Source organism: Mustela putorius, unplaced genomic scaffold (assembly GCF_011764305.1).
Source record: "Mustela putorius furo isolate JIRA1106 unplaced genomic scaffold, ASM1176430v1.1 tig00000785_pilon_pilon_pilon, whole genome shotgun sequence".
Classification (NCBI taxonomy): Eukaryota; Metazoa; Chordata; class Mammalia; order Carnivora; family Mustelidae; genus Mustela; species Mustela putorius.
Genome location: NW_025421480.1, coordinates 5641408 through 5665317, shown reverse-complemented (window position 1 = coordinate 5665317; position 23910 = coordinate 5641408). Strand labels below are relative to the sequence as shown.

General features: G+C 47.1%; 1 protein-coding gene and 1 long non-coding RNA gene across 5 annotated transcripts in view; one reads left to right on the top strand and one right to left on the bottom strand.

Moving 5' to 3' along the window:
• The window catches only part of PLD5 (phospholipase D family member 5), a 396011-nt gene that overhangs the window by 341713 nt on the left and 30388 nt on the right, over positions 1 to 23910 (top strand). For all 4 annotated transcript variants that reach the window (XM_045084659.1, XM_004756770.3, XM_013058419.2 and 1 more), the window contains one exon: positions 17832 to 18029. In XM_045084659.1, coding sequence (XP_044940594.1) covers positions 17832 to 18029 — 198 coding nt within the window. The remainder of the gene's footprint in view (positions 1 to 17831; positions 18030 to 23910) is intronic.
• On the bottom strand, positions 3333 to 7329 carry LOC106006223. The gene is made up of 3 exons (XR_006607984.1): positions 7245 to 7329; positions 5938 to 6128; positions 3333 to 5265 (listed from the first exon to the last, which is right to left on the bottom strand). It is a non-coding gene; the product is annotated as an uncharacterized LOC106006223 (long non-coding RNA).

The following is a 23910-nucleotide window of genomic DNA, read 5'->3' as shown; positions in this document are numbered from 1 at the left end:
AGACAAGAAGACAGAGCAACACTGAAAATGTCTTGGGAACTTGAGTTGGCCTTAGGTTCTAATAGGTGTAGCTCCTTCCCAAAGTTCAGCCCTTCCTTATGCCCTCCCTTAAGAGCCATCAGTGTCTTCATTCACTCCTTGCCTCTAAATACCTCCTGCTCTGCTGTCTGGGCAGGTTGCTGTTTAAACTGGAACTATATTAAATACCTAACACTTACCTCCGTAGTATGACTCAGAATAGAAAAACAGTGAACACATACTGAGTACTGGTCACTGTTCTCTGCTACACCGAACTGTCTGTGCTTAAAAATCCTGTGAGGTAGTTGTCATGGGAATAAGGTGGTGGCATTGCCCTCTAGCCAAAGACCAGCCAAGTGAAGCTGAAAAAGTTGCTTGTTACAAGGGAGAGTACACACTGTGACAAAACGTGGGCTGTCTCAATTATCAGGTCCTAGGACTTATGGGATTAGGGCTTATGTGATTTGTGGGAGGATTTAGGAAGCAGGGCTTGGCTCAGGACTGAATGCTGTCAGGAGGTAGGGGGGAATTTTATGATTGGGTATCTCCATAAGACTCATTTATTTGAGCAAGGGAATCCAGTGAGGCTAAAACTGTAGTTAATAAAGAAGCAGCAGTCACTCATATGGGGGGATCGTTGGTCATTTTTGCAATTTGGACAGTGCTCATGGTTTTGTCTGTGTCTAGACATGATCATGGAGTGGTTTTGTTTTTGTTTTGATGTTAGTGCACTAGAAATGGCTTATGTTTAACAAGAGAACACCAAGACACAGCTGTGAGTGCCAGGCCACTCCTGGAAATATCGAGGCCAAGTTGGCAGTCATGTGCCAGCTTCCAGATGTCAAGAACTGCTTCTGTCTGTCTCGGGGTGGGTAAAGAAGTTGATGAGCTAGTCCAAAGTCATACAGCTCGAGAGTTAGAGAACCACAATGTTAATGCTATATCTGGTCCCTAAGCCCAAACGTTTGACAAAGATTTGCTCTCATTTGGTTTTCATGAAACATCTGTTTTCATCCTCCTGGATTTCCCAGAGGAATCCTGCCAAGTTTCCTGTCATATTCTGTGGGAAATTAGACTGAATCTTGAAAACAACATTGTCCATTGACTTTAGCAAGAATCCAAGCCTGGTGTGACACTCCATTTCAAGTACAGCTTCTTTCCCTGCACCTTCCGTGCCTCGGTCAAGCATCAGATCGTGTTTAGGTACCCATGTTTACATTCACAAACTCCTCTAGAGGGTGATCTCCAGCCTCTAGCTCCAGATACTGTTTGATAGAAGTGTCCTGAGGTTAACAGAGCAAGCGAACGCCCTCTTTAGAGAAAAGTATTCTTTTTTAAATGGAAGAAAGTGCTAGGGATATTCCCCCCAGGGATATAGTGGTGCAGACAGCCTACGGCAGGAGATGCAATGGAAAGAAACAGATTAAGGACACCAAACATACTGGGTCCCATGTGAGCTCTGCTACCTATCAGAAAAGTATTTTATTTCACTTATTAGCATAATACGCTCTTGGTCTCAAATGACTCCATCTCATCCCTTTTTATGGCTGTGTACTATTCCATTATACAGACATACGTACGTGTAGTGTGTGTGTGTTTCTGTTCACATCTTTCTTATTCATCTGTCAGAGGACACAGGTTGCTTGCATATCTGAGCTATTGTACATAATGCAATAAACAGTCATGCATATACCTTTTCAAATTAACGTTTTAATTTTCTTTGGGTAAGTAGCAAATAATGAAATTACTGCATCGTAAGATAGTTCTGTTCTTAAGTTTTGAAAGAATCTCTATACTGTTCTCCATAGTAGCTGCCCCGATTTACATTCCCGCCAGTGTGTGAATGTTCCTTTTCCCCCTCATCTTCTCCAACATTTATCGTTTCTTATCTTTTTTTTAAATTTTAGCCATTCTGACAGATGTAAAGTGATACCGTTTTGTGCTTTCGGTTTACATTTCCCTGATGAATAGTGGTGCGGAGCCTCTCTTTATGTGTCTGTAGGCCATCTGTATATCTTCCTTGGAAAATGTCTATTCAGGTCCTCCGTCCCTTTTTAAATTGGATTGTTTGGGGTTTTGGGTGTTGAGTTGTATAAGTTCTTTATGTATTTTGGACCAAACCCTTATAGGATATATCATTTGCAAATATCTTCTCCCATTCAGTAGGTTGTCTTTTTGTTTTGTAGATGGTTTCTTTCACTGTGCAAAAGCTTTTTATCTTGAGGTCCCACTAGTTTATTTTTTGCGTTTGTTTGCCTTAAGAAACAGAAACATGTTGTAATAATCAGTGTCAGAGCAATTGCTGCCTGGGTTTTCTTCTAGGAGTAATATGGTTTCAGGTCTCATATTTAGGTTTTTCATGAATTTTGAGTTTATTTTTGTATATGATGAAAGAAAATGGTCTGGTTTCATTCTTCTGCAAGTAGCTGCCCAGCTTCCCCAGTACCATTTAATGAAGAGATGGTCTTTCCCTATTATGTATTCTTGCCTCCACTGTCATGAGTTAATTGACCACAGAAGTGTGGGTTTATTTCTGGATCCTCTATTCTGTTCCCTTGATCTTTGTGTCTATTTTTGTGTCCATACTGTACTGTTTTGATTACCACAGCTTCGTAGTGTATCTTGATGTCTGGGCTTGTGATGCTTCCAGCTCTGTTCTTCTATTTCAAGACTGCTTTGGCAATTCAGGGTCTTTTGTCTTCGATGCAGATTTTAGTATTATTTATTCTTGTTCTGTGAAAAATGCTGTTTGCACTTTGATAGGTATTGTATTGTATTGAATCCGTCGATTGCTTTGGGTAGTATGAACATTTTAACAACATGAGCATGAGTGTCTTTGCATTTATTTGTGTGATCTTTCTTTCATTAGTGTTTTATAGCTTTTCAGAGTACAGGCCTTTCACCCCCTTGGTTAAGTTTATCCCTGGTTATTTTATTCTTTTTGGTGCACTTGCAAATGGAGTTGTTTTCTTAATTTCTTTTTCTGCTACTTTCTTACTAGTCTTATTAGTGTATAGAAATGCTGGTTATTAATTTTGCATTCTTCAACTTTATTGAATTCATCTATTAGTTTTTGGTGGAGTATAGGGTTTTCTGTGTTATAGTATCATGTCATCTGCAAATAATGAAGTTTAACTCTTTTTTACCAATATGGACGCCTTTTCTTCTTTTTTTTTATCCAAGTGCTGTGGTTATGGCTTCTAGTCCTATGTTGAATAAAAGTGGCAAGAGCGGATGTCCTTGTCTTGTTCCTGACCTTAGAGAAAAAGCTCTCAGTTTTTCACCATTGAGTGTGACGTTAGCTATGGGTTTTTCATAGATGGCCTTTATTATGTGGAGGTATGTTTCCTGTATATCCACATTGGTAAGACCTAGTTGGTAATTCAAACATTAGATAAAATTTTTTTAAAACAATTTATTGAAAATGATAAAATTCCCTGGAAACCCAATGACCAGAGCCTTTCATTATTACTCGAAAGCTGGCTCCTCAGTAGGGTGACTTCTAGGGGAAGTTGGCTTCAAAGGTGTGAGCACTGAGTTCCACAGACTCAGGTAATGCAGGGAAGGTCCAAGGAAGGTCACTGTCCCTCCACTAGGTCTTCCTTCATGAACAGGCTAAACACTTTCACAAACACCCTGCATGTCCAGATTTGAGACTTCAGTGGAGAAGTCCACGTAAAGCTCGTACGACCACTCTACTTCATCCCTGCCTTGCCCCAAACCTTTAGTCGTTCTCCTGGCCCCACGGAGATGCTTCCCAGCCATTGACGTTATCCCATGGTGGTCTCATCTCTGTGGACTCCTTTTCCCTGTGGGATCCTGCTTCAGCTCTATCCAGGGGCACCTTGTTGTTTCACTATCACCCATTTTTTCCAGCTAGTAGGCTCTGCTTTTGCCACCCCCAGCACCATCTGAGGAAGGCTTACATTTAAGACCAGCAAGAGCTGACCTTGAGAAGCAAGTGAAAATGTTGTATTTCATACACTTGAAATAGCCATTCTGTTGTGACCTTTCTGACACCGAGTGCCCGCCACCAGTGGTCTCTGAGGAATGACTCCGTGCCCTCACAGTTGTGACTAAAGTGTCTGGAATCTGTTGGTGGTTAAAGCACAGTTGTTCACATATAAAGAATTCTGCCACCTCTCTTCTTTGATTCAAACAAATCTGTGACCCTTTCAAGCAAGAGTATAGCAGAAACATCCTTCTCATCTCTTCTCAGCAGAAGAGCAGGATCCTGGTACAGCTGAAGCTAACATTGTTTGAGCCAGGCACTAAGAAAAACGTTGTACGTGCATTTTGTTCCTTTTTTTTTTTTTTTTAATAGCAATCCTCTGATGCTTACCCATTCACAGATGAGTTCAGTGCCAAGCCCCGGGTAGAGCTAATCTGTCTTCTGAGCTTCTTCTAGACCTAGTGTGTCCCCATTAGGTCATATTGAGAGGCCTCTCATTTGCAAGAAAAGGCTATCAGAATTACCATCCTGGCACCCTTCTAGATGTCAAATTTCACATTAATGCTTACCCGTATTAGTCATGCTGTATCATACTAAAGAGTGGTTGTCTTCCGTCACAGTTATGAGAGCTTGAAGCAGTGTTTGGGACCGCATTTAATCATTCCACGCATCAGGAAAGAGTCAGTGGAGAATGACAGGGAGTGGGAGGGAAGTGGCTTTGTTCCCCAACTACTGAAAGCTTTCATCTACCCCCAACCACAGCAGAGAGGATATAACCTCACCTGAAAACTAGGGGACATCTGTTCTTGAGAAAAATGTGGACAGGGAAGCAATGACATTCTTATTCAACCTTTGATCAGATATCTCCAAACATACATGTTTGCTATATGTGAGCAATTAACCAAAAAACACTACAGGTCTGATGTGGAAGGAAAAAAACAACAACAAAGGACACCAACAAGATTCGAGCATACCAGAAGTGAATAATGGCTGATGAGTTCACTTTTCAGTGACAAAAATCAAATGATTCTCTGAATTTCTGCTTTCAGTGGTATTCTATCTCTGACTCCATTGTGTGTTGGATAGTGTGGACTCTTTTAAGGCAGTCAGCATTCAAAAGATGAGCTCATCTTGGTCTCTGCGCCCCGGTGCTGGCAGATGCGGGAGGCACATGTAGAGGACAGTTAGCCCACTGACCAGTGTGAGCGCTGCCACTGATACAGATCACGGAGAACCATGCTTGTGAATCTTCCAGGTGGGTCTCTGGGCATGGCCATCTCCAGGTTTTCTGCTCCCTTAACACCAGAAAAGAGATTTGTGTTAAATTCATGTGCTCAAGATCAGAGGGCATGAGGCTGACCTAGAGCTAGGCTCCTGAATTCAGAAGGGAACTTGTTTTCATATTTCTCCACCATTTACTCATTTCAAAGGCCAGGCATTCATTCAATAAACATTTTCCAGGCAAGTACCATAATCCAGCACTGGAAAAAAAAAAAAATGGAAGCTAATATAGTGTCTTCAGAGACTACAGAGTCACTTAGGGGAAACAGACAGACGTATACAATTTTTTTAAACTATGATACAGTATAAAACATGCCCCATTAGAAATAGGGACCAGGTATATAGTACTAGACAACGCGGGAAACAGGTTGACCAGAAAAGGCATCACAGAATTAATAATAGGTCCCATGGATTGAATTCTAACCATGTGCTAAGTGGGGTTATTAGCATAACGGTTAGGCATGCAGGCTTCTGAGTTAGACCCAAGTTCAAATCTCAGCTGTGTCGTTTACCAGTGAGCAAATAACTATCACAGCCTCCATTCCCCTGTGTAGAATGAGGATGAACACTGTCTACCAGACGCACTATCAAGGTGAGGGTCAGTGAGGCGCCCTGTACGTTTAACACATAGGGCTGCCAGAATGAATTACATACTTGGTGGTTTCAGAGAGCAGGAATGTACTTACCCAGTCACACTTCTGGAGGCTAGAAGTGTGAAGTCAAGGTGTCGGCAGAGCTATGCTCTCCCTGAAGGCTCTAGCGGGGGAATCTTTCCTCACCTCCTTCTAGCTTCCGGGTGTTGCCGGCAATCCGTAGCGTTCCTTGGCTTGTAGTGTGTCGCTCCAATCTGTCTTCACAGAGCCATCTCCCCGTGTGTCTGTACAAATTTTCCTCTTCTTATAAGGATGCCAGTCATACTCGATTTAGGGCCCACCATAATTCAGTATGACTTCATCAGGATTGCAGCAGCAAAGACCATATTTCTCAAGGTCACATTCACAGACTCCGGGTGGAAATGCGTTTGCAGGGAGGGGGCACTATTCAACACAGGATGCACGTCAACTAAACACTCCATCAATACTGGCTGTCAAAATTACGATTATTATTAAATTCTGACAGCAAACCTTAGAGATCAGCATTGCCCTCATCGCACAATAAACTGAAATGTAAGAATTAGGTAATTACAGGATTTCAGGAAGCAGTCTGAAGCAAACTGCAGGACTAAGATACAATGTGCCTTGTCTGAATTTAAAATCTAGGAGGGACAGGGTGCCTGGGTGGCTCAGTCAGTGAAGGGTCCGACCCTTGGTGTCGGCTCAGGTTGTGAGATCCAGCCCCTCATTTTCTCTGCGCTCAGCGGGGAGTCTGCTTGAGATTCTCTCTGTCCCTCTCCCCTGCCTCCCCACACTCACACTCCTTCTCTCTCTCAAATAAATAAATTAATCTTTAAAAATAAATAAATAAATAAAACCAGGGAGGGTCACTAGCCACCGTCATGCAAGAGCCGAGAGGAAGTCATCCTGTCACACAAGCACCTTCTCCAAGCAGCACTAACTGGGTTGATAGGGCATGGAAGGGGGGATGAAGGTGGCCAAGACATGGATGTCCTGAATCCCTAGAGCGCAAGGCCGAAAGACCCTTGTGGACTTGATGAACCCAGCCTCCTCACTGCTCAGGGGAGCAGACCAAGACTGAAATCGGGATGATTTCCCTAAGGCCCTGTGTCTGGGTGGTGGAAGATTTAGACTTCTATCCACCCTCTTTGGCCTCAGGTCCAGCACTGCGGTTTTCTTCCCCGCTTCGCTCCCTCCCTCCCCCTCTCTCCTCCTCCCTTCCTTCCTGCCTGATGGGGGCCTCAGGCAAGGCAGAGAACAGGGGCCGCCTGGAGGTCAAGGAGGCCCTGGTCTTGGGGACAGCTACTTACCCACATGGGAGCCAGAGCCCAGCTTCTCCACCCTCCACCCCTACCCCAGACAAAAAACCTATTTCATACCTGCTAAACCAGTATAAAAGTTGAGATGCTCAAGTGAAATGCTCGAGGCTTCCCTGGAGAAGATAGAGTGGCAGTGTTGATTCAATCTGCAAAAAGGTACAAAAGCGTGAAGGTCAGATGCAGAGCTGAATGTTCCTGACACCCTGTCAGCAAACAGTGGGGTGGGCTCTGTCTTCAAGGTTAAATAAGATTAGCGATCACTGGACAATTTTTTGAAATCTCCGAGATTGGTAACCACAGAGGAACATATAAGTCTTGTACCTGGCTCCTGCCAAGGCCTGGGGACTGAACGCCCCAGGTCCCTCACCCTGTCTTCTGTCTCCACACCACAGCCCAGGAGAACTTTCCAATTCACAGCCTGGTCATGCCCCTACCCTCATTGCCTGCTTCCCCATAACCTTCCGCATAAATGTTAAGCTGTTTATCCCAGCTCGAAGTCCCTGAGGATCTGCTATCCATGTCCCTACAGCTTTACCCAGAAAAACATATTTACACACTCACACATGTTCTCCCTACCTCACTCTGCTTTAGCCTCCCAGTTCTGATCATATCCCACCCCCCACGAGCCACAGTACCTTTGTACATGCCCAACACGCCCCTTCTGCTCTGCCTTTGCCCACTTTATAACCTCTAATTGCCCTGAATGTGTTTGTACATCCAGTGCTAGGAAGCTATACTAAAGGAGTACTTGCATAGATGCACAAAGATAGATGCTCAAGGATGCTCATTGCTTTATGTCTTGCATTAGAGAAAAATACGGCAAGTCTATCTGCAGGTGAAGTAGCATGTATGCCTCATTCTGTAGCCACTGTGGCTGGTAGAATGAAACCAGGCGCGTGTAGATGCATGGGGAAAGACCTCCAGGACATACTGGAGGAGTCCTAGGGGGTCCTCTGCAGCAGGTAACGTCTTCTTTGTTCTTGAGTAGTGTCTTCAGGGGGCAGCTGGAGGAAGGCGTAGGAGGGAGTTTAACATCAGCGGACTCAGGTGTCCCTAGCATACCCATCCCTGGGTATTCAGATCTCAGAACACGCATCCTTGTGTTGTTCGTGTATGATCCATGTGTTACTGTGTCGCTGTCATTGACTGAGAAAGCATCTGTAACATTCACAAAGTGAGCCGGACGCAGATGAAGCCGGCGCTGCTGTGTTCTGGGTGTGCACCATCGAAGGTCAAAAACCTGCGTTCACATTCTCAACCTGTTGCTGGCTAGGTCTCCCACTTGGGGCAGATGTCTTTGCCTGTGTGCCTGAGCTTTCCCTCCATCTGTGCATTGCGGGAAGTGGAAGAAATCCTTCTATGGTCTCTGCGTCGCAGGAGTGTATTGGTGCATTCTTCTTGAGGCTTGTGCCGTGTTCATAGGAGTCACTTCTTGTGTATTGTTAACAAATTATTTGTGTGTGCCAAGTCATAGGCGCCTGTTCTGAGCCTTTTAAATGTCCTGACCATTTTAAAAGCATCTAGCAGGTGTGTGGAATAAGTACTCTTAACTCCATTTTGTAGAAGGAGAATGAGACCCAGAGATTATGTGTCTTGTCCAACAAAATCATGCAGATAGAAAGCCATAGAACTGAACATCATTCCAGGCAGTCTAACTATTATGGAACCTGGACTGCATCCTGGCCAAAAAACCCAGCAGCCCTTGGAGACCTTGGAGGGCCGGAGGTTTATTTCATGCCAGCAGGCCCCAAGGAGAGTAACCTCTCAAGGTCTGAGCCCCAAGCACGAACAAAGGGGCAGTTTGTACACTTTTACTTCTGTATCTGTGCCACTCTTGTGGCCGTGGCCGGCGGGGCAGGGGAAAACCTGGAATGGCCCTAGGCCAGGTCTGGGATTCCCTTGCTGGACTGGTCGGCTGCCTCAGAACCCAGATTTTCCTTATTATTCCCCCCTCGGTGCCCCTTTAAACACCTGGTTTAGACGACATCATCTTCATCATCTACAGGGCAACAGGGAGTCAGGCGCAGCTGGCGTCTGGTCTTGGCAATCTGAGCAGTGTGGACCCGGTAAAGGCATTAAAAATACGAGGACCAAATGCTACGACGAGGAGGGGGCTGACGAGGAGGAGGCGCCAAGGGAGCCACTTTCCAGTAGTGATAATGCGAGACTTTGCCCCCCTGCCTGGTCGGGCAGGCTAAAGGCAGTGGGGAGGAACAACACCCCAGGCAGCAGAAGACCAGGACTGACTGGGCTCAGAAAGACCATAGTGAAATGCACTTAGGAGTAGACAGCAGAGGGCCAGCAGAAGTGGAGGGTCCCCGGCTTAGTTAGAGGGCGCCATCGCAGCTAGCTGGACAGCAGATCCAACCTGTGGACAAGGAAGTATATAGTACAACACCCTACGGTCACCCAAGAAACAACAGTAATGGCAAGTCTCTGGGGGAAAGTCCAGCCAGAAGGGGCAACAGAGTCGAGTCTGACCCCTAAGATGATGGGTATCATGCCGGTGAGAACTCGGGAGCACAGCAAGCAGGTGTCCCTTAGTCGGTGGGGTCTCTTCGGAGGTGAAGCTGGAGCGGGTGTGCGGGGTTTGGCTGACTTGCCATTGCTCTGGCTCTTTGTCTGAGGATGGGCTTTTTTTCACTCTGGATTGGTGGAGCCACAGGTGACACAGGAGACCTTACAGGCAGTAGGGATGGTTAGAACAAAGAGGAAGGCCCTGTCCACTGTGGTTTGAGGGGGTCCCTTTTCTAGTTTTTGACCCACACTGAGTCTCCTGCCTGGAAGGCGTGCACCTGGGACCCTGCGGAGACCGGGGCCTCTCAGTGGTGCGACTTTGTCATTTATTTAGGGTGGCCCCCAGACCGGAAGTTGTTTTTTTATTTCTTTTCCTCCAATCTGATGTAAGTTTCCTGGAAGACTGCACAGGGGAGCTGGTCCATACACTAATTCGAAAGGGGAGTAACTTAGCATCCCGGGTGTGCAGTGCGCATGCCGGAGGCCGGGGGTGGCAGATTTGGCTTTGGGAGGCTAGTCTCCCGACAACACTTGGCTAAGGTTCCCTTGAGGGTGCGATTCATTCACTTTCCTTTCCCTGAGCTTTGGGGCCAGAAGGCAGTGTGCAGCCCCCAAGTGACGTTGAGAGACTTGGCTAAGACCTGTGCAGGGTCTACTCCAAATGTGGGCCCATCGTTACCGTGGTTTGTTAATGGCGGGCTGGACTGGGGCAGAATCTCCCATAAGAGAACTTTGGCTCCTTCCTGGCTTCACTCTGTCCTGTTCGGGAAGGCTTTGACCCATCCAGAGAATGTGTATACTATTTTTTAAAATTTTATTTTTTCAGCGTTCCAGCATTCATTGTTTATGCCCCACACCCAGTGCTCCATGCAATCCGTGCCCTCCTTCATCCCTACCACCAGGCTCACCCAACCCCCTACCCCACTCCCTCCAAAACCCTTAGTTTGTTTCTCAGAGAGTCCAGAGTCTCTCATGATTTGTCTCTCCCTCCGATTTCCCCCAATTCACTTTTCCTCCCCATCTCCTCACATCCTCCGTGTTATTCCTTATGCTCCACAAATCAAAACCATATGATAATTGACTCTCTCTGCTTGGCTTATTTCACTCAGCATAATCTCTTCCAGTCCCGTCCATGTTGATACAAAAGTTGAGTATTCATCCTTTCTGATGGAGGCATAATATTCCATAGTATATATGGACCACATCTTTATCCATTCATCTGCTGAAGGGCATTCAGCTCCTTCCACAGTTTGGCGACTGTGGTCACTGCTGCTATGAACATTGGGGTACAGATGGCCCTTTTCACTACATCTGTATCTTTGGGGATAAATACCCAGTAGTGCAATTGCAGGGTTATAGGGTAGCTATATTTTTAATTTCTTAAGGAATCTCCACACTGTTTTCCATAGTGACTGTACTAGCTTGCATTCCCACGAACAGTGTAAGAGGGTTACCCTTACTCCACATCCTCTCCAATACTTGTTGTTACTTACCTTGCTAATTTTGGCCATTCTAACTGGTATAAGGTGGTATCTCAGTGTGGTTTTGATTTGAATCTCCCTGATAGTTCATGATGATGAGCATTTTTTCATGTGTCTGTTAGCCATGTGTATGTCTTCTTTGGAGAAGTGTCTGTTCAGGTATTCTGCCCATTTTTTGACGTGATTGTTTTTTGGGTGTTGAGTTTGAGGAGTTCTTTATCAATCCTGGATATCAGCCCTTGGTCTGTAGTGTCATTTGTGAATATCTTCTCCCATTCTGTGGATTGCCTCTCTGTTTTGTTGACTGTTTCCTTTGCTGTGCAGAAGCTTTTTACCTTGCTGAAGTCCCAAAAGTTCATTTTCACTTTTGTTTCCTTTGCCTTTGGAGACATGTCTTGAAAGTTGCTGTGGCCAGTGTCGAAGAGGTTACTGCCTATGTTCTCCTCTAGGATTTTGATAGATTCCTGCCTCACATTGAGGTCTTTCATCCATTTTGAGTTTATCTTTGTAGTGTGGTGTAAGAGAATGGTCGAGTTTCATTCTTCTCTACATAGCTGTTCAATTTTCCCAGCACCATTTATTGAAGAGACTGTCTTTTTTCCACTGGATATTTTTTTTCCTGCTTTGTTGATTATTTGACCATAGAGTTGTGGGTCCATATCTGGATTCTCTACTCTGTTCCACGGGTCTATGTGTCTGGTTTTGTGCCAGTACTATGCTGTCTTTGTAGTAAAGCTTAAAATCAGGTAACATGATGCCAGGTTTGTTTTTCTTTTTCAACATTTCCTTAGCGATTCAGGGTCTCTTCTGGTTCCATACACATTTTAGGATTGTTTGTTCCAGCTCTTTGGATAATGCTGGTGGAATTTTGATCAGGATGGCATTGAAAGTATAGATTGCTCTGGGCAGTATAGACATTTTAACAATGTTTATTCTTCTGATCCATGAGCATGGAATGCTTTTCCATCTTTTTGTGTCTTCAGTTTCTTTCATGAGTGTTCTGTAGTTCCTGGAGTATAGATCTTTTACCTCTTTGGTTAGGTTTATTCCAAGGTATCTTATGGTTCTTGGTGCTATAGTAAATGGAATCAATTCTCGAATTTCCCTTTCTATATTTTTATTTTCTATGTATAAGAAAGCAACTAATTTCTGTGCATTGATTTTGTATCCTGCCACATTACTGAATTGCTGTATGAGTTCTAGTAGTTTGAGGCTAGAGTCTTTGGGGTTTTCCATATAAAGGATCATGTCATCTGCGAAGAGAGAGAGTTTGACTTCTTCTTTGCCAATTTGAATACATTTTATTTCTTTTTGTTGTCTGATTGCTGTTGCTAGGACTTCTAGTACTATTTTGAAAAACAGTGGTGAGAGTGGGCAACCTTATGTTCCTGATCTCAATGGGAAGACTGTCAGCTTTTCCCCATTGAGAATGATATTCACTGTGGGTTTTTCATTGATCAATTTTTTGAAGTTGAGGAATGTTCCCTCTATCCCTATACTTTGAAGAGTTTTAATCAGGAATGTGTATACTGTTAACTAGGAGACATCTGAACCCCTGCTCGACTGCACGGCTGTGAAGTCTCTTTTTAGCTCTTTGAAAGGGGTTACTCCCAAACTCTGGACACCTGGTGGGGGCCGCAGAGCAGGCTGGGCATTATTTTTTAGCACATGTCACATACCACTCACTAGTTGCTCAATGCAGTGCTGGCAGGTGGCGGATGCAGCCATGCTTCTGGAGAAGGGCCTCTAATGCATTTTTTCCCAGGTGGGTGAGTCAATGGTATTTCTTGACTAGATGCCCTCCTGTTGCTGTTGGGATGAAGACGTGCCCGTCTGGCATCACCCATCACCCCTTTTTAGTCAGGGTGGCCCCTGACTGAAAAAGACGTGCCCATCTGGCATCACCCATCACCCCTTTTTGGTCAGGGTGGCCCCTGACTGAAAAAGACGTGCCCATCTGGCATCACCCATCACCCCTTTTTGGTCAGGGTGGCCCCTGACTAAAAAAAATGGTGGGCCATTTTTTTCTTCTTAGTGTAACTGGGCGGAGGGACTTCTTCTGGGGGTGTCAGGGCCATGGTGAGGGAAGGAGCTCTGTCAGTGTCCTTACTGGCTGTGGTCTTGGCAGCCTCTTTTGCCAGATGATTTCCCCATGCTATAGGGTCGTCTCCTTCCTGGGGTCCCTTATAGTTCGGGATTGCTGCTTCTCTTGGAAGCCAGATGGCTTTAAGGACTTTTAGTATCTCTTCTTTTGAAGAAAAAGTTTTTGATAGCTTTTTCTGCACCAGTTAGGAGGCCCCTCTCCTTGTAGATGGTCCCCTGTAGATGCACAGTAGGGATGATGTACCGAGAGTCAGTGTGGATGGTGACCCGCTTGTCTTCACTGAGGGTGAGGGCTCGGGCTAAGGCGTATAGTTCAGCCCATTGTGCTGACCGTCCAGCTGGTAATGCCTTAGCTTCTAGGATTTCCGTGGTCATGGTCACTGCATAACCTGCTTTCCGGGCACCCTCTTGTGGTAATTGCTGCCATTGCCGAACAGCGTGAGCTCTGGATTCTTTATGGCTTAATCCTGTAAGTCTGGACGGCTCACATAGACTTTATCAGTTACCTCAGAGCAGTCATGGTCTAGTTCCCCCTCTTCCCTGGGGAGAGAGGTTGCTGGGTTTAATGTCCTTACTGTTCCGAGGATGACCTATGGATTGTCCCAGAGGAGCCCTTGGTACTGTGCTAGCCAGGAGCTGGAAAGTGGTGCCCCTGTGTGTTCATAAGGAACGTAACTGCATGAGGGACCTGGGTGTTAAGTTCTTGTCCCAGGGTGAGCCTGTCTGCCTCCTTAATGAGTAGGACTGTGGCTGCCAGTGCCCTGAAGCGCGGGTGCCATCCTGCTGCCACAGAGTCTGGTCTCTCTGACAGATGGGCAGCTGGCCATTGTCAAGGCCCAACTGTCTAGGTAAGTACCCCCAGCGCTGTCTTTTTTGTGTACAACGAGATTGAAGGGTTTTTCTATATTTGGTAGGGCTAGGGCTAGAGCCCGCCCAGGGCAGCCTTAATCTCTGTGAAGGCAGCTTCTGCTTTCTCAGTCCAGGCAGGGGTTTTCGATTTGGTCCCCCTAAGAGATCACGGAGGGTTCTTGTTATTGCTGAGAACTCAGGAATCTGGATGCGGCAGAATCCTGCAGGCCCCAGGAATTCTCGTAGGCCCTTTTCTGGGGCTGTGGCAAGGAGATGGTGGCTTTCTTTCTCTGGCCCTAGTTCTCTCTTCTCTTGGGTGAGGAGGAAACCGCGATATCAGACCTGTTGGTGGCAGATTTAGGTCTTTCTCCCTGAGATTCCATCCTTTGTGCCTTCTGTGCAGTCACTGGCGAGGAGGTCATCCACGTCCTGGAGGAGGGCGCATGCATTTGGGACGACTGCGTGCAAGGAGATGGCGACCTTGTTGATGGGCAGAGGTCTTGAACTGGTCGATATCCCCTCCTGGCTTCTTGACTGGCAGGAGTGGGGTATGCCGGGCTGACTGGCACTCAATCAGGATACCTGCTTTTTAAGTCTGGCCAGGTGCTCTTGAATGCCAACGTTAGCTTCTTATGGGAGGGGGTACTGCCTTTGCTCTGGAGTTGGGCTCTCGGGATCAGTTCAGCAATGATAGGGGCCCGATTCTGGGCTAGTCGGGGTGGGTTTTCTTTAGACCATACGGAAAGGAAGTACCTTTCTGAAGTACCTTTCCATACTGAAAGGAAGTGAACCTGAACTCCGGCAGGCCATTCGGTTCAGCCTGGGCACAGAATAGCCTCCATTCTTTTTTTCCCTTGGTGTGGTAATTGCTAGTACCAGAGACCCTGTGTCCTCTTGCCCTGGGTTCATTCGGAGGCTGCTGTGCCCGGTGGGCTGAAAGGTTATCGGAACCCCAAGCTTGGAGAGTATGCCTCAGCCCAGGAGGGGGACCGGGCAATAGATATAGAGGAATTCATGTTGCACCTAGGTGGCCCCTGAGTTTACACTGATGAGCCTGGCAAATTGCCAGTGTCCTCGTAGCCCCAAGGATGATCGCAGTCCTCTTGCTGAAAGGGGCCACTGGGGAGGTGACAAGAGAGTACTCCGCCCCAGTATCCACCGTAAAAGTCACTGGTTGGCCCATTTTTATTCTAACCATGAGCTCATGGAGGCCAAGGAGGAGAGAGCCTGGTTCCCCTCAGTCTATTTCTGCAAGGCCTAAGAGGTCCCCCTTTTCAGGAAGCCTTTCCCTGGTTGAGACATACTTTATTTTAATGCCTCTTTTCTTTACAGTAGGGCACATTGATCCCTGGCCAAGGGGGTTCTGGGTTCCCCAGGTTTGGTGGTTGTGGCCCCTCCACCCTATAGACCTGTCAACAGAGCCACCCTGGAAACCCTTTCCCAGATTGAACAGGTGGGCTTGTGTGTCCACTTGAAGGGATCGGTGGTGGAGAAAGGTTGATAATACATCATGCAACGGCCGGGCTGGACTGTCGGGTCTTTATGGTGCCACTCTGGTTCTTGCTTCTCTTGTACCGGCATTTGGAGGGCACTTGGCCCAGCCTGGGAAACAACCTGGCTGCTGGTCTTAGAGAAAGTAGATCCTCTGGGCCTGGGGCGCCCTGGGGAGACTGGTGGCAGCAGAGTGTCTGGAACTGGAGGCGGCCAGGTGTAGACAGCCTTGGGGGTGCGTACAGAGGGGACAGGATAGGTTTAGCCTTGAGATTTCTGGCTGGGATCTGTAGAGGCTAGGGCTTCTGTTGGTCTTTTTGGGCCACTTGGATGAGGCGATTAAGACCCAGGCCCATCCCTGCCTATTGCAAGCGAATGGCACCCAGGGGGTAGGGTCTGGGCAAGTCCTAGCCAGGAGTCAATGTACAGAAATTGGTCAGGGTGTTTTGGTGTTCTGTTACAACGAGCCAAACCCGATGAGTCGCTGGGACAGCTAATGTCCCTTTTGAAGGCCATCCAGCATTGAAGGTGGGTCATTCTAACTCACATAGGGTTCTCTGTTGGCCAGGATATATTTTAACTTCATATTCTTCTGTAAACCCCTTTCTCGGATTTTGATCCTACTGTCTGGGACTGTAGGTTGACTCTGTCCTTGGTCCCATAGTGATGTTTCCCTGTGTCGCCGGCGCAGAGACAGACAAAGGGTGGGTGTCCCTGCAGAGAGACCAGGCCCAGGCCCGCCTGTCCGCCCTCCTGGGGGACACCTACATGCCTCTTGGCCACCGTGAGTCCGTATAAACCCCAAACTGGCGCCCCAAGGGCTCACCTTAGACCCTATGAGGTCACCCCGGAGACAGGTCAGGGCCCACTCGGACTCCGTGGACTTCTGGGGGCCCTAAGGGTGGAGCCACGGCCTCGGGCCGCCTGACCCGGCAGGTCGAACTGCACATCCGCTCGGGCTTTCACACCCACGTTCTTACGGTTCCTCCCCCCAGGCCGGACCTGCGCGATTCCTTTCCCTTCGGGAGTTCTGTCCTGCCCCCCCCTTTCGGGGGTTTCTGACCTGAGGGAACCCCCTCCCCCGACCCCTCCCCCCTGGGAGGAGATCGTCTCCTTCCGAGACCTGACGGGGGCCTGGGGCAGGTGTGTCGCCGGGAGGAGATCCAGGTCCTCACCTGCCGGCCTGACGGGCGGGACCAGCGGAGCGGCCGGCTCTGACCCGGGCAGCTGCCGGAAACCAGGCGGCGCGCCCTCTCCTTTACGACCCTCGTGTGTCGCCGCCGCGACAGCCGCAAACCGGTGGCCGCGATGGTGCCCGGCGGGGGAGCCACGTGTTGCGAACCTGCACTGGGTCCTGGCCCCAAACCCAAGCGGCCCTCGGAGAGCCTGGAGGACGGGAGGCTCATTTCATGGCGGTGGGCCCGCGAGAGAGTAATCTCTCCAGGTTGGGAGACCCGAGCACAAAGGGGATCGTTTCTACACTTTTGCTTCTGTATCTGTGCCAGCCACTCCTGCGCCACGACCAGCAGGGTGGGTGGCAGAGAACAAAGAATGGCCCTGGGGCCGCGACTGGGATTCCCCTGATGGATTGGTTCGCCACCACACAGATTTTCCTTATCATGACTTCAGAATCCATGATCTAAACCATTCCGTGAAGCTGCCCTTAAAACCCTACCTTTATATTGCTGGGTGATGTAAGGATTCATACAGAAAAAATATTCTAAGGAAGTGACCCTGAAGATCTGGTATGGAAAATGGAGGCAGGGGCACCTGGGTGGCCCAGTCAGTTATGCATTTGCCTTCCGCTCAGCTCACCATCCCAGGGTCCTGGGATTGAGCCCCGGATCAGGTTCCCTGCTCAGCGGGGAGTCTGCTTTCTCCCTCTGCCCCTCTCCTTGCTCATGCTTACACACTCTCTCTCTCTCTCTCTCTCTCTCTCTCTCTGAAATAAATAAAAATGGAAGTGAATATGGAAAAAATTGTAAGATCCCCAATGCAAAATGGCAGGCCACAGTTCTCCTTAAATATTGAAGCACTTTTATACGGCATCACTTCTATATCCCAGACTGTGACGGTATCCACACACTTCTGTGTAACAGCTGCAGGAGACAAAGTCCCCAGGACCACATTCTTGCCCATCTTTTTCCTCTGAAACGGACACCATCCATTGTATGCGGCATCGATGCTCTCTGTTTTAATCCCACAGATGAAAGAGCTCGGGGTCATCTTCTACAACTGCAGCTGCCTGGTCCTGGACTTACAGAGGATATTCGCTCTGTATAGCTCATTAAAGTTCAAGAACAGAGTGCCTCAGACCTGGTCCAAGAGGCTCTATGGCGTCTACGACAACGAGAAGAAGTTGCAGCTTCAGTTGAATGAAACCAAATCTCAAGCCTTTGTGTCGGTGAGTCCTTGCCCTCCCGCTCCTCCTTCCTCCCAAGCTGGAACGTTCGAGTATGATCCGGGCCATCCCGAATTCCCCACATCCGTTCTGTCCCATCCCTCAAAGAGGTAAGGTACACGCTCTCAGGCTCGGCCGTCCCCAATGAGGGGAACAGTGATGAAGGTTAATGGTCGTTCCTAGCTCCCGAGGTCACCGTGCTCCTCCACTCTGGCCACGGAGTCCTCCTTTGATGAAAGGAGTCTGAGGGAACCCCAGTGTGTAACACAGATAAAAGGAGAGCTGTGTGTATGTCACTGAAGCTGAGGGCAGGGCAGGGCACAGCCTCTGGCCCCTGACTACACTGAAAACCACCACCCATCCCCCACCTCTACCCCCCCCACCACAGCTGCCCCACAGTGTCAATGGGAATGGGCAGTGGGACTCTGTGCCTACAGCGCTGCTCCCCAATCTTTAATGAAGAACTGGCTGGGGCAGGGGCACCTGGGGGGCTCATTTAGATGTCTGCCTCCATCTCAGGTCATGATCTCAGGGTCCTGGGATCTAGCCAGGCATCGGGCTCCCTGCTCAGTGGGGAACCTGCTTCTCCCCTCAACTTCCCCGCTTGTGTTCCCTCTCTCACGGAGTCTCTGTCACAGAAAAACCTTAAAAAAAAAAAAAGACTGGCTGGGGAGTCTGTTTAAAATGCAAATGTAGAGCCCCCCCCTTCTCCTACCCAGGATCGAAGCACTGGTCTGGGGTAAGATCTTAGAATTTTGTTTTGAAGCAGGCTCCACAGCTCATCCTAGTGCTCAGATAAACTGCTTAAAACCATGCTCCTAATTCAACACGCTCATCATCCTTTTTGCGTTTCAAACCCAAAGCACAGTCTGAAAATTTAGCCAGGTAGCAATTGAGACAAAAGAGGGTGTTTTTCTGTCTTAACAAATTCATATAAATACAAATAGCAGAACACAGACTGCAAGATTTTCATCAAACCAAGCTAAAAAAAAACTTTTCTTTAAAATATGCAGCAGACCACAATGCAGTCGCCAGTAGCATATTGCATAAGGCGTTTTACGAGCATAATTATTTCATGTATTCGGTTTCATTTCCTCTCAAGACAACCCTGTAAGACGGGAAGGCCAGCTCTGATTCTGAATTTGTAGACGACTAGCAATAGGAAATTGGCCAAGGAACCCTGAATCCAGAAGGTGACAGGGTGACACGACACCCCAAGGGACACTTGCTTAGCCAGTAGAGCAGATGGGAAGCAGCAAGGAATAGATGAATTCTCAGCAGATTTCAGACAATTGCTGGATTTTGAATTTATGGTTTGAATCTTAGAGCTAGGTGGATGTGAGTTTTGTGTACATTTATATTCTGACTCTTAAAAAGCTGGGGGAGTCCCCCCCCCCTTGTTGATCCCAAAGTTACCATACCTGCCCCAGAGAGAAGGCCAGACCCTTAATAAAATCTACTAAAATGAAGGCCTTTGCTGTATTCTAGGGCAGATCTGCCAGTTGCTTTTTATTAAATGATTTGCCCCCAAATAAATCGAGTTTTGAAACATGCCTTCAGGAATAGCCTTTTAAACTGTATAATGTCTCTGCTTTCTGTTTTTATTTTTCATATTATTACTTTATCTTCTATTTCCTATTAATATCAAGCCTATCTTTGAATTCCAGTTTGATAGATATTAATTGAACACAGTTTTTGCAGAGACATAAAATCCTTCAGGTAAAAAATAATGTCAGACCTCCCCACCACTAGAATTGGTAACATTTGCCCAAAGCTCTTTGATCTCACCCCTAATGTAGCATTTATCACATTCTCATAACTGTTTGTTTATTGATCATCGCTCCCACTATTTAAAAGGCTCCAAAGGCCATATACAGGGCCATCTTCATCATTGCTATTCCCAGCACATTACTTACAGCTCCCTAAAAGCAACAATAAATGTGGGATTAGTTTTATTAGTAGTAATTTTAATAAAAAGTTCTAGGATGCATATAATTTTCTGGGTAATACATGCCAAACAAATGTCAAGCAAATTTATTGAAATTCAAAGTATTTGTTATAAAATATCTTAAAATAGTATATATTTTTTTAAAAGATTTATTTGACAGACAGAGATCACAAGTAGGCAGAGAGGGGTGGGGGAAAGCAGGGCTCCCTGCTGAGCAGAGAGCCTGATCCCAGGGGTCGATCCCGGGACCCTGGGATCATGACCTGAGCTGAAGGCAGAGGTTTTAACCCACTGAGCCACCCAGGTGCCCCTAAAATAGTATATTTTTATAATCTCACAATTCCAAGACTAAGTTAACACATGCACACACAAATATCATTGAAGACCTTAAGAATTACTATTCCCCAAATTAGATTTGGGATGATTAATAACTTAGCATGTGATATATAAATTTTAAGTTATGATATAAACATGGATTATTTCTAGTTTTCTCATGGAACACAAGGAGAGGCCTGGCGAGATTTCACTCTGTGATCTCTAACCACTTGGAGCCACATGATTTCGATTTATTTACTTTCCCCATTGAAGTCAGAAACAGGAACCATAGTTGACTGTGTTTTGGTCTTATCTTGTAGATTTCTCTTTGGAACGCTTGAGATTATAAATTTGCTTTCCAAGATCAAGACTAGTTGGTTCAAGGTCTGTTCTTTTCATGAGCAGGGAGCCCACCGTGGGACTTGATCCCAAGACCGTGAGCCTATAGCAGATGGAACCACCTAGGTGCCCCTCAAAGTCCATCATTACTGATCTGGGTGCTAGACAGATGTCATTTCTCATTACGGTTTCATTCACCCATCCAGTCCAGTGGACTGAGATGCATTTAGTGAGTGAGTGCAGACATTAAGCAGAACGTGGTGCTGTGAAAAATACCCTGCTCTATTCCCTTGCTTCGCTGTTAATTACATTTCATTATCTTTGTGGAGAGATGCTTTACATTCCATGAAATTCACCCTTTCCAAGTATATGATTCAGTGGGTTTCAGTGTGGCCAGAGCTGTGCTTCCATCTCCACGGTCTCATTTCGAACACTGTCATCAGCACAAAGACCACACCCACTGGGGCCACTCTCCCTAGTCCCCTTCCCCCAGGCCCTGGCAACCACTCCTCTGCCGTCTCTTAGGGTTCTCCTCTCTCTAGCATTTCATATTAGTGGAGTAAGACAGTCTGTAGTCTTTTTTTTTTTTTTTTAAAGATTTATTTGTTTGAGAGAGAGACACAGGAGGGAGCAGAGAAAAAGGGAGACAGACTCTAGCCGACTCCCCACTGAGCCCAGAGCCCAACATGGGGCTCAGTCTCGCGACCCTGAGATCATGACCCCAGCCAGAATCAAGAGTCGACGCTTCACTGACTGAGCCACCCCGGCACCCAACAGTGTGTCGTCTTTCGTAATTGACTCCTTTCACTCAAAGTCTATTAATGTTACAACATGAATCCGTACATCCCTCCTTTTTTATGGTCAAATAATATTCCAGGTATCAAATTAGGTTTATTCATCCACCCTTTGAACATTTAGGAGTTTCTATCTTCTATCTTCTGGCTCCTGTGAAGAGTGCTGGTGTGAAGCTTTATGCACAAGGTTTTATTTGAACACCCGTTTCCAGTGTTTTGGGGATGTAGACTCAGGAGAAGTACCATGGGTAGTGTGATAGCTGTGCTGCACACTCTGAGACTGACAAACCATTCTCCAAACTGGCTGCCCCAATTGACGATTCCACCAGCAACAAATGACAGCTCCCATGTCTCCACATCTTTCCCAATGCCTGTTATTTTCGATTTTATTTCACCCCTCCTGGTGGGTGTGAAATGGTATGTCCCTGTGGTTTTTACTTGTATATTTTAATGTGTTCATTGGCCCTTTGTTCATCTTTTCTGAGACATGTCTTTCCGATCCTTTGCCCACTTCACTTGGATTATTATTATTGAGTGGTGAGTGTTCCTATACATTCCACATATACAGTTTGCAAATATATTCTCCCTTCTGTGGGGCCAGCTTTTTGTGTTTAATATATTTTAACTTATATATTCTTGGGATGGAGTGTGGATTCTTTACAAACCAGGAAACAGTTGTGAAATAAATCAGAAGCCTGCTAAGGCAAGTATTTAAAGACTATACAAAGCAAGTTATGTGAATGTTTAAGGCACTAGTTGATCTGAGAGAGAAACATATTGCCTAGATGCAGGTGCAGAAGAGAACTGGAGTGGTAAAAGGTCATCACAGAGCCAAAACAAAGAATGTTTTCCTGCTCCTTCCCATAATAAAGGAGTACACAGTGCAAGGCTCAGAAAATTAATTCAGGGGCTGCCTGGGTGGCTCGCTGAGGTAAGTGTCTGTCTTCTGCTCAGGTCATGATCCCAGGGTTCTGGGATCGAGCCCCACATCTGGCTACCTGCTCAGCGGGAAGCCTGCTTCTCCCTCTGCCTGCCACTGCCCCTGCCTGTGCTCTCTCGCTGTCAAATAAGTAAATAAAATCTTCTTTAAAAAAAGAAAATTAGGGGCGCCTGGGTGGCTCAGTGGGTTAAGCCACTGCCTTCGGCTCAGGTCATGGTCTCAGGGTCCTGAGATCAAGCCCCGTATCAGACTCTCCGCTCAGCAGGGAGCCGGCTTCCTCCTCTCTCTCTCTCTCTCTGCCTGCTTGTAATCTCTCTCTGTCAAATAAATAAATAAAATTTTAAAAAAAAAAAATAAAGAAAAGAAAATTAATTCAGGACCAATAAGAGGGAGACTTAACAGCCTTCTAATTAAATTATTGGAACTAGTTAACTTCCTCTGTCAGACCAGTAGATCAGTCATTCTTTAGGTGGTTGTTCATTCACTTACATCTTAAGCAAATATTTCAAAGCCACTAGTATATCCAGACACTATTTTCAAAGGTAGTGGACTCTGGAATATACCCATCAGGCACTGCCACACCCCCAGGGCTGGGAGAACTGACACAAATAGTCACGCATTTCCCTAATACACACGACACCTGCCATACTCCAGGCATCAGGTTCAGCGGAAGGAACGCAGCGGACAAGTGCACATCCATGGCTGTTCCCGAGTGGATGGAAATACCCAACGTGAAGCAGCTCCACTGGGAGTGAGGTCTGGTCTGGGAGTCCCTCCGACCTGCGGCGCTGGTTAACGCAGGAAGCCCTCTCACGTTCAGCCCACAGATACTGCTATAGAGCAGGGGCTAGGAGTGGCCTGGAGATAACCAGGTGTTGGAGATACACAGCCCCGCGGGGCACAGGCCAGTGCAGAAGCACCCAGCCTCATGAAGACGACCCCATGTCACGGGCTAGAATAAACACCACCAAACCAGCAACTTATTTTGGGCCACCGATGTACACCGAGCAGCCAGACTAGAGCTAGGATGTGGCAGGCGCTGAGTGCTATTGGCTGAACAAAGTCCAGCAAGCACAGAAGAGAGGCCCGGAACCCAGACAGCAAGACGGGTGTGTCCGTGATGACCCAACCCCCCCTTCAGCCACAGGGCTCAGCAGGTGGAAGGGACCCGCCCGCACGCCTCCGCAGGCTGTAAATGCGGGAGCCGGGCCAGGAGCACCGGATGGCATCGCGCACGACCAGATGTGAGGAGACCAAGGACACTGCGCCTCCATTTGCTCCTCCCTGAAACCGGAACTAGATTTGGGAACACAAGGAAATCCGGGAGACTTCTGAAACAAAAACCGGGGCCTCCAGATGCACGACAGGGCTGGCTCAGGCCCTGGTCTGGGGCTGACATTTTTTTTAAAGATTTAATTTACTTATTTGACACACACAGAGAGAGAAAGTACAAGCAGGAGGAGCAGCAGAGGCAGAGGGAGAAGCAGACTCCCTGCCAAGCAGGGAGTCCCATGCGGGACTCGGTCCCAGGACTCTGGGATCATGACC